The 10,945-nt window shown below is 34.0% G+C and overlaps 2 protein-coding genes across 2 annotated transcripts; both read left to right on the top strand.

Annotated features, from left to right (window-relative positions):
- Nucleotides 1-1,711: 1,711 nt before the first annotated feature.
- On the top strand, nucleotides 1,712-2,191 carry LOC131065372 (glycine-rich protein 5-like). The gene has a single exon (XM_057999867.2). It carries the CDS (start codon nucleotides 1,712-1,714, stop codon nucleotides 2,189-2,191), a length of 480 nt encoding a protein of 159 aa, XP_057855850.1.
- Nucleotides 2,192-10,007: 7,816 nt separating this feature from the next.
- Nucleotides 10,008-10,660, top strand: LOC131065371 (glycine-rich cell wall structural protein-like). The gene is made up of 2 exons (XM_057999866.2): nucleotides 10,008-10,042; nucleotides 10,183-10,660. The coding sequence occupies exons 1-2, from the start codon at nucleotides 10,008-10,010 to the stop codon at nucleotides 10,658-10,660; spliced, it is 513 nt and encodes a 170-aa protein (XP_057855849.2).
- Nucleotides 10,661-10,945: the final 285 nt, after the last annotated feature.

The following is a 10,945-nucleotide window of genomic DNA, read 5'->3' as shown; positions in this document are numbered from 1 at the left end:
TTAGTAGAAAAGGGGTCTGCACATGCAGGAAGGCCAATTGCCTAGAGCTCACTGCTCAGCAAAATGGAGTCTCACTGACTACAACATCACACTGATGTAAACACAAAATTGAACTCTTATAGCTTGTATCAAAATGCTGGATGAGTTCTCTGTTATGCTCTATTTGATACTGGTTATGCCTCTACCAAAAACCCTAGCCGGTATGTTGTCAAATGATTCTGCTTACACAGTTTATAGTCTTCGCTCTGCTCTACTTCTTATTCGCTCCAAAATAAACACATCAAAATGCATATACAACTATTCGCTATCATATCTCTATCTTATCTCATATTACTGCTTTCATACATTTTTTTTATTACATAGCAAATGACCTACAAGAACTCATAAATATATGAGTCTTTACAATACAATATGTCAACCATACAATTATAATTTACATTACAATTTATTTCGCATAAACAATACTATTGTCAAGTCGGCCTGGAATGTCGATATGATCTGTTGTCGATGTAACCTGGATGCCGGTGTGAATAAACCTTGTTGTATCTTCCGGTGCCAGTAGGTGAAATCTATTGTCGGTTGAACTTGTGGAACCTTGTTGCCATCAATGACAACATCTACCTTTCTCATCTGAGTGTATAATGCCAATAGTTTCAATATACCACACAATAATAATACAAAAAAGAGGCCTAGCATCTCATGTTCTAGCACCACAAGATTCACAAACTTTAATTTTCTGGTTAACGTGAAATTGGAGGGATGCTTGAATCGATGATAGTCTTTGCAAAGATCATAGAGTAAGAATGTGATGATAAAAAATATAAATATGCAATTAGATTTATATCTATCTTGCACATGGAAGGGAAATTTTCAGCAAATTCAACATGTGAATGATACCATTAACCACAAGTACAAGCATATGCAATGCATGATAAGGTCTACAGCTTGAGGACAACTTGTCTACAGCGATTGCCAACCATGTTCAATACACACTCCAATACACACTTCCTAGGGATAAACTCCTCGACATTCACAAATACATGAGCATCCTTTGTGGCGAGCAGTTGATACCCACCCAACAATGCTCCTTCCATAGTTCTCTTAAACACAACACAACACATGACTCTTTTACTTCTACTTATTACAATTTTATGTTTAAGTTAATCACGTCTAATCACCTTCCAATAGCAGTACTATTCGGTGTACCTATTGCACACCAAGGTGGTGAAATTGCTAGTTATATAACAATAGCACACATTCACTTGCCCTATTTTCTTGGTGGTTTTAAGTGTTTTATAGTTTTACTAGACAATTTGAAATATGAATAAACTAGCGGTGGTATTGCGCCACCCCGTGTACTGTACAAGAGTTCAAACCACTCTACGAAATTCTTTAAATTATTTGACAATTCATATTCCTTTACAAACCGCACTTGTTGAAAAAATGTTTGACTTGGCGGAGAGGGGCCACTTCACAAGATCAGTCAATGGAGATAAGTACTAGTGCTCCAAATTAATGTTCAACTACAACTGCACTTTACACATAAATGTAACAGTTATTGCAACGCGAGTAGTACATCTAACTCAGTGACTTCATTAACTGCAGTCAACCATAGAAATGCAATTTGGCTAGTCTATCGTAAACTTCCACCGTCTATAGTAGGCATGAACAATTGGAATGGGAACAAACACAGTCGAAGTTTTTCGTAGCCATGGAGTGGAAGTTTGTGTTTGTTGTGCTGAGTTTGGTAATCGCTCTACTTGCAGGAGATGTTGCGAGCAGCAGAATAAGGCACGTTGAGCATCTCTACAAGGGTGGACTTGGCAGAGGACGTGGTGGAGGAATTGGTGGAGGTGGCGGAGCTGGTGGAGGTTTTGGCGGTGGCGGCGGTGCTGGCGGAGGTGGGGGTGGCGGCGGAGGAGCTGGTGCTGGCGGAGGTGCTGGTGGAGGGTTCGGTGGTGGAGGAGGAGCTGGTGGTGGTGGAGGCTTTGGAGGAGGTGCTGGGGGCGGAGGAGGCTTTGGAGGTGGAGCAGGTGGTGGTGGTGTTGGAGGTGGCGCTGGCGGGGGAGCAGGTGGTGGCGGTGGTTTTGGAGGAGGCGGAGGAAGTGGTGGAGGAATCGGTGGAGGAGGTGGTGCAGGGGGTGGCGGAGGCTTTGGTGGGGGTGGTGGAATTGGTGGAGGAGGGCACTAATATTCTACCTGTTGAAAGTGGTCTGGTCCAGATTGTCATCAAATCTCCCGATGGTTATGTTTTCTATGATATATAAACGAATAAACTCTTCCGTGGAAGTTACTTTCATGGAGGTTAATATAATCACGTTTATTTAAAATTATCAGAGCTTACATGAGAGTGCAATTGTTCTCCACAGAATACAAAATAATTGAGTGAAGGAAGTATGAGTATTAACGTCAAGTTACAAATGTTTAGATTAATCGTAGTTGTTAATTGAAGCAATGCAAAAAAAAAAAAAAAAAAAGTTATTTATATTACACGATACACATTATGCTAGATTTTATCGGGAACAATGTTTTCATAACCTTAGGAAGTCCCTCTTTATAATCATTTTTAGTGATAGAACGTATTTGCAAGTATAAAAAAAGATCAAGTGAATTGAAATTTGCTACTTGAATCATCATTTTTTTCCATTGAAATTGTAGATACGTTACTATGTTTTATAGGGAACATTGCATTTGATAATCTAATGCCCTAGACTTCCTATTAATAAAATATGTTTAGTTCATAATCTAATGCCCTAGACTTCTTATTATTAAAATATGTTTAGTGATAGAAGGTATTTGTCAGTTTAAAAGGTCATCAATTTGATTATGGTTTTGATAAAATTGAATTTAATAATTTAATATTTAATAAATAAATTAAATTATAATTATTTCTTTTCAATTATTTCTTGTCTGTTATCAAATATAATTTCCATGGTTGAAAATTGCATAAATATCACAGTCATATTTAAGAATTTATTATTTGCATGTTTATAAATATCCATTTGAATATTTGTAAGCAATTATAAATGTGTTACAAAGTTAATCACCCATTTATTATCTTAAGCTAATTGAAAAATAAAGTTTTAAATAAAAAATCATGTATTCAAATAAAAATAGTAAAATGCTAAATTACACGTGATAATTAAATGAATTTAAATATTGCATTCCATTTGAAATTTGCTTATGGAATATGTTCTTCCTTTGATGTCAAGTATGTGTAGTAATGTATTGATATTAGGATGACTTTATCCAAATGGTTATTTTTTACAGTTTTTAAACTAACTATATTTCACTCTAGTTATTATTTGTGTTTGTAAAACTTTCCACCTACAAAAATGAATTGGCACAAAAACTTGAACCCCTACTAATGAAACTAGAATAAAAATAAGAACATAAAATAACTCACCCTTATATTCTGATGCTAGAATCATAGTAAGGAATTGGTGATGTTCACAAACACTTTTAGAGTGTAATCTATTGAATTGTAAGGATCATGTAATTCTCAATAGTATCCCTAGTTGGACTATATCAACAACCATGAACTAGGATTTACCATTGTAAGAAAGAGTAGTATACCTAGGACGATGATAGAAAAAGTTAATACAATTATAATTCTTTAATATGCTCTCTCAATAAGCCAAGATGAACAAAATAAATTATAATTAATTTTTAAATATAGCACTCTAGTGTGCAGTTTTAAATTAATTATGTTTTAGTCAACTCATAATAACAAGGGAGGGAAACATGGGCCCAGATTAAGAGATCTATTTTTTAAAGATTAGGTTATGTTGTTCTAATAGCCATATGTTAACAACTAAATGAAAAATCTATGTTAGGATTTCATTATATAGTTCAAGCCTTGTTCTTTCATCACTTATCTTAGCCTTGTTTAATGATCTTTAATTATTCTCTCCACCTAGAACAACAAGGTTTTGTATTCAAGAAGATACCAATCAAATGAAGATGACTAAAGACAAACTCTAAGAGTGTGTAATCTCTCCTACACTTTGGGTATAGCTTAAATTTAATAGGGTACTATTACAGATGTCCTAAATAGGTTTGTAAATGCAATAACATGTGGCATCACTATATCGACTATAATAAACATGTAATATGATGTACATATAAATACATACATAGATGAATGTATGTATGTATGTATGTATGTATGTATGTATGTATGTATGTATGTATGTATGTCTGTCTGTGTGTATGTATGTACGCATGTATGTATGTATGTATGTATGTATGTATGTATGTATGTATGTATGTATGTATGTATGTATGATGTATGCATGTATGTATGTATGTATTTGTGTATGTATGTATGGGTGATCTAGTGTAGTAATGGTTAAGAGGGTCCTCAAAGAGAACTTGTCCGGATCGTGAAACAAGAGTTACACAATAGAAACAACATAAAATGATGGAGGCAATGCAGAACACACTGAATTATATCATGAAAACCAATTACAATCTACCAGCAACAAGCGGGCTACATGATTTGGCACACCGGCCTAAGTACATACATGCTCAAATCATAGATCCTTGATTGTGATCAACAAAACAAGCTATGACTTTGATTGAACTTAGAAATTAGTTATCAAAACATAGAAGATAAATCATAAGGTTAGGAGGTCTGGAGCTGGCTCGCCTTCATGCTTGAGCCTAGATATTGTAATTGAGTATCTTTGTAATCAGGCTTGTGAGCTGAATCTTGTAAGCCCGCATGTTGCCGACAGCTTGTAATTGAATTTCATGAAACAATAAAGTCTATTTTGCATTGCCTCCATCACGATTGTGTTGGTTTTGTTGTGTAACTCTTGTTGCACAGTCTGGACAAGTTCTCTTTGAGGAATCTCCCACTGTGACTACACCATGATCCCACAATAGTGGTTTAGAATTTCACCCACAAAGAAAAAGGAAAGTTGCCCAAAAAAAATTTAACCATGTTCGTTCAAACATGATAGTTCAAACGAAGCCTCTATAGGATGTACATACAAACTGGAGAACATTTGTTCAAACCCCTCTATTTGAACGAATATGCATGAGGTTCAAATGAACCCCTTAACTGCCATATTTTTTTTCAAAATTTTATAGGGTTCATTAAAACACCTCTTTGAGTGAACCCTTGATTATCTACCTTTTTTATGGAAGTTATCAAAAATCCAAATTGATACTTAAAATATCATTATCATCCTTTGGCAGTGAACAAAGGAAGGTTAGAATGAATGGTTAAGGTCATTTTTTAATAAGAAATATCATGCACACGCTACACCACATACCACTTCAGCTAGACCATCTACTAGGTGCACAAAATGCTTTATTTATTGGTCTTGATTGCATGTATATAATTATTTGTTTCTTGTTTATTTATTTTGGATTTATTGTTTAGTTATTTCTTTGTTCTAAGTTGCATTTATTTAATAAAATGAAACTTCAAATTCATTACAACCCTAGAATGAAATTCATTGTATTTTATATTCAAATATCTTACATTGCATTTATTTAATAGAATGAAACTCTCCTTTCTCACTGACAATCTCTATCATAACACTACAAGCGTTGGCATCCTCCAAAATTAGCATCCATTATTCAATGTACATGTCTTTTCATATTCTGCTAGTAAAATTGACACCCCTCATTATCATCTTCTTTTGGTCTTTGTAGGAACAATGATTGAGATAAGGGGTAAAATAATAAAAAAAGTTCAATAGTCCACTAAAAAATTTCCATTTTGATAAAAAGCTATAAAAATCAACAAAACCTTCTTAGAATTAGATTTCAATTGTAGCAGTTTTCAATTGTCATTAAATGTTTCACTACTTGTGACATCTATGTTGAAGTACCATTTTCATTATCTATCTTTACTTCCAATACCACAAAGAATTCACTGTCTAAAATTACATATTTATATTGGCCTCTATTCTTATCAATTAGCATCTCCATTGTAATGTGTAAAGTTATTTTGGAGAAATATCATAAATGAAACCTTGGGTTTCCATTACACATAAAAAAAACATGCTTTATGTTAAATGACATCATTGTAAAAAAATAATGCCATATTTTATGTATTTTACATTGGTTAAATAAGAAATATCCCACATTTTAAGGGTTCATTAGAATGACATTTGATGTTTTAATTTTCCCTAATGATCACCTTACCTTGACCACTATGTGCTTATGATCTTGGAGATAATTTATGGACATATAAATTTTCTCTAGTACTGAATGTGCTTACACAAGTATGTCTATCCATTTATAATTATACCATTGTAATACCCATCTCATTTGTTCCACTACTTTTCTCATTGTTGGCATAGTTTTAGTTAGGATGTGTCACTTGGGTGTTTAGATATAGATCTCTCTATGGTGCTTTGATCTTGTCTAATTCTTCCTTCTTGCTCTATGTGACATATGTGTTTGATTTCTTGCTTCAATACAATTATGTGATGGTGATGGTCTAGTAAACTAATGGACTTTGTGTAATAGTTTATTGTTTCCTTGATATGAGTGCTTAGTATTGTTTACCTAGTTGTAGAACCATTGTGATGTTGTATTTACATGCATACTAAATGGTTTGATCAAGTGATAAACTATATTCATTTTATTTTATTATTTAAAGAGATAAAACAGTAATTGCTAACAATGATGTTATAGATGCAATAGGTTGTTAATGATGTATTGAAGTGATTCAAGAATACCATGTTACTAACCTTATGTTCAAGACTAGATGTGCACAAGATGACACTTAATTTATACTTTGATGATACTTATTGATATCAGGGTTTCTTGTCTATGTTCGATATATGCTTGATGCTTTAATGTGTAAGATACTTTATTTGGTGTGTGTGTGAACATATACATATTATTTTATGATGGTGGACTACCCATGATGATTTAATAGCTAGGACTTATTGATCATGTTAGAAATGATTGATTATCGATATTATGATTTCCTAACAACTTTGAGATGATGATTGATTCTTGAGGATGCATTGATGGTATTGGTTTATGATGTTTTTATTATGAGTATTATTACCATGATGAAGTATGATGTGCTAACCTATGCTACAAGTGACACTATTGGATATGCTAGATGGTTATTGATGTTATTTAATGGTATGAAATTGTTGAGTGGAATATATCTTTTATTGCATGAGTGTTTAGTTATTAGGGTGAAAGGAATGGTATCACATTACTCATTCGTGATAGTCATGTGATGTCACGATTTCCTTTCACTAGATTTGAATTTATTTATATCTATATATATGTTTTGAAAGACATTTTGTGTTAAAATAAAATGATTAATTAAATGTTCATAACAAATTTAAAATAAAATAAGTTATAATTCTTCTTACGATTATAATTATTTTTAATTAAAATTACAAATTTGATGATAATGTTTTTGATTAGGATAAAAAGGTTTGGAAGGGGCCCTAAAACCCTTTACAAATAGAGAGGTACTACCTAAGATTGGACAAGACTACTTGGCAGTGAACCAAAGGTTCTTAAAAAGAACCTAAACCCTTCTGGACTTACGGGCATCCAACTCCCAAAACCTAAAGGCTACAAAAAGTATAAACAAGAAAACTAGTTAGCCACAACCAACTAGACACCAACCAACTATCAAAAGAAAAACATTACAGAACATGCTAGCACAAACAAAAGAACTAAGTCAATAGATAATGGTCCTTAATAAAAATAGAGAACGAGGGATTCTCATGTACCCTTAGCCAACAAGAAGGGTTTTCCTAGGCTTCCTCAACCTGTAACAGTCTCTGGGCCATAAAACCTCACAAAGTCTAATCCTAATGAAAAAATAAAACCAACCAAACTGGGCCCTTGAAAATTGCTAGCATCCAGCCTATCCTTGCAAGAAGCAAAAAAATGAAAGGTTTTTGCAGGTTCCCTCGAACATGATAGTGGGTTTTATAGGGTTCCCACAACTAGAAGTAGGGTTTTCTAGGCTCCCTCAACCTTGAGTGAGGGTTTTAAAAGGTCTCCACAACCTAAGGTAGGGTTTTTCTAGGATCCCTCAACCTTGAGCGAGGATTTTCCAAGGCTCCCACAACCTGAAACAATAGGGTTTCAAGAAGCTCCCTAGACCTTGATCTTGAGACTAAATAGAACAACACACATAATATCCTCCAATAAATAATATTATATTTAAGAATTTGATTGAATGTTAAGTTTCTTATTACATTTAAAATAAATCTAATGGTGAATTGTAATTAATTTTATACAAATATAATTACCAAAATAATAATTAAGCATTATATTTAAGATTAAGTTCATTATTAAAATTTTAGTTATGTAGATTAAGTTATAATTATAAGCATATAATTTTTTATCTAAATTAGAATTCTAGTTATAATTAGAATGTTTTTAATTAATTTAATTAAGATTTAATTTGTAAATCAAAGTTAAAATTAAGTTGGAATCGAATTAAAATGAAAATTATATATTTATTTAATTTGGTGAGGTTCTAATATATATAAAATATTGTTCTAACTTATCAATTGTTATTTTAAAATTTAAAATAATTATTAAATATCTATAAATATTTTAATCGATTATATTAAGATTCCAATCTTAATTAATAATTATTTAAAATTCTATAATGATTTCAATTTTTTAATTGAATAATTTTAAATTCAGGTTAGGTAATTATAATTAATGATTTTAGGGTTTGGAAAAATGAAAAATCATCACGAACCTGTGTAATTGTAAACTTGTATATTAACAAAAGCAATTCTCTATTGGTAATAATGAAGTGTGATATTCATATTTTCATTAGATCACATCAATATCTATAAAATAAATGATATAAAACTTATACATATAACAAATATAAGGTTGTCAACTTATAAATATAAGGATAAATGAATTAGTTATTTTTCCCTCCCTCTTCCAATGCCTCTATATCTATATTTCTTTCTATTTTTATCTCTCCATATCTCTTCTTTCATCTCTCCCTATATGTCTATCTTCTAATATCTACATGTCTCTCTCTCTCTCTCTCTCTCTCTCTCTCTCTCTCTCTCTCTCTCTCTCTCTCTCTCTCTCTCTCTCTCTCTCTCTCTATTTGTTCATCTACTACTCTCCATATCCCTCTATATCTCCATCTACATCTCTATATCTATCTTCTTCACTATCTCTATCGCTTACCTCAATCTCTTACCCCACCTCCCCCCCTCTATATCTCCATCTACATCTCTATATCTATCTTCTTCACTATCTCTATCGCTTACCTCAATCTCTTACCCCACCTCCCCCGCCCTCTCTCTCTCTCTCTCTCTCTCTCTCTCTCTCTCTCTCTCTCTCTCTCTCTCTCTCTCTCTCTCTCTCTCTCTCTCTCTCTCTCTCTCTCTTTCTCTCTTCCCCCCTTTACCTCTCCCTCTTTCTATCCCTCTCTCTTTATTGCAAACATAACATGAGCTTATTGGTAATAGAATCTTTTTATCTTCTTGATTCAAAGGGTATTTTTTTAAAAAGGTTGGACCCCTATAAGTTAAAGCATAGTTGATTTGAAGTTATTACTACTCCATTTAGACTTTTCTTGCACAGACAAAATCACTTGTTAAATGACCTACCAATTAAACTCATGTGCTACACAAATGTATGCAATAAATAGATCAATAATTTCGTTGATGTACTCATTGCACACCAAGGTGCAATTGCTAGTTCATAATAAAGAATCGTTTCCCACTAATTTCTATCCAAAATGATCTTGTTGAATAGTAGAAACAAAAGAAATTTTAAGGCGTTTAGTAGAATTTCCCATCTTATCATATAACAATTACATACATTTTCTTGCCCTATTCTCTTAGTGGTTTAAATGTTTTACTAGACGATTTGAAATATGAATAAACTCGTGATGGTATTTCGCCACCCCTTGTCCCATACAATAGTTGTTCGAGCCACTAGAGGAAATTCTTTCAATTATTCCAGAATTCATATTCCTGTACTTGCCGCAATTGTGGAAAAAATGTCTTCATTTGGCGGAGATGGGCCACAGAACGAATTCAATCAATCGAGCTACGTACAAATTAATGGCCAACAAAAACCGAATACCTAAAAGTAGCAGTTAATGCAAAGCAAGCAGTACAACGAACACAGTGACTGCGTTAACTGTAGTCAACCATAGAAATGCAATATGGCTAGTCTATCGTAAACTTCCAGCGTCTGTAAAAGGCATGAACAATTGGAAAAAGAAATACACACGGTCGAAGTCTATCGTAGCCATGGAGTGGAGGTTTGCGTTTGTGTGCCGAGTTTGGTAATCGTTCTACTTGCGGGAGATGTTGCGAGCAGCAGAATAAGGCACGTTGAGCATCTGTACAAGGGCGGACTTGGCAGAGGACGTGGTGGTGGTGGCGGAGCTGGTGGAGGTTTTGGCCGTGGCGGAGGTGCTGGTGGAGGGTTTGGTGGTGGCGGAGGTGCTGGTGGAGGGTTTGGTGGAGGTGGAGGCTTTGGAGGTGGTGCTGGGGGAGGCGGAGGCTTTGGAGGTGGTGCTGGTGGAGGCTTTGGAGGCGGAGAAGGTGGTGGCGCTGGCGGGGGAGCAGGTGGTGGCGGTGGTTTTGGATGGGGTGGTGGAGGAGCTGGTGCAGGGGGTGGCCGCGGCTTTGGTGGGGGTGGTGGAATCGGTGGAGGGCATTGATATTCTAGTTGTTGAAAGTGGTCGTATGGATTGTCATTAAAAGTCCCGATGGTGTGCTGAATTATGTTTTCTATGATATGTAAAAGAATAAACTCTTCCATTTTAATCGATGTTATTATAAGCATGTTTATTTAAAATTATAGAGCTTACATGAGACTGCATTTGTTCTCGACTAATACAAAATGAGTGAGTGAAGAAAGTATGAACATTAAAGGCATGTTACAAATGTTTAGATTAATCGTAGTTGTTAACTGAAGCAATTTAAAAAAAAAATTATGAACATTA

The sequence above is a fragment of the Cryptomeria japonica genome, chromosome 1 (assembly GCF_030272615.1).
Source record: "Cryptomeria japonica chromosome 1, Sugi_1.0, whole genome shotgun sequence".
In the NCBI taxonomy this organism is placed as follows: domain Eukaryota; kingdom Viridiplantae; phylum Streptophyta; class Pinopsida; order Cupressales; family Cupressaceae; genus Cryptomeria; species Cryptomeria japonica.
Note: the sequence above shows the minus strand (reverse complement) of the source record. Positions and strands in the feature narration are given on the sequence as shown.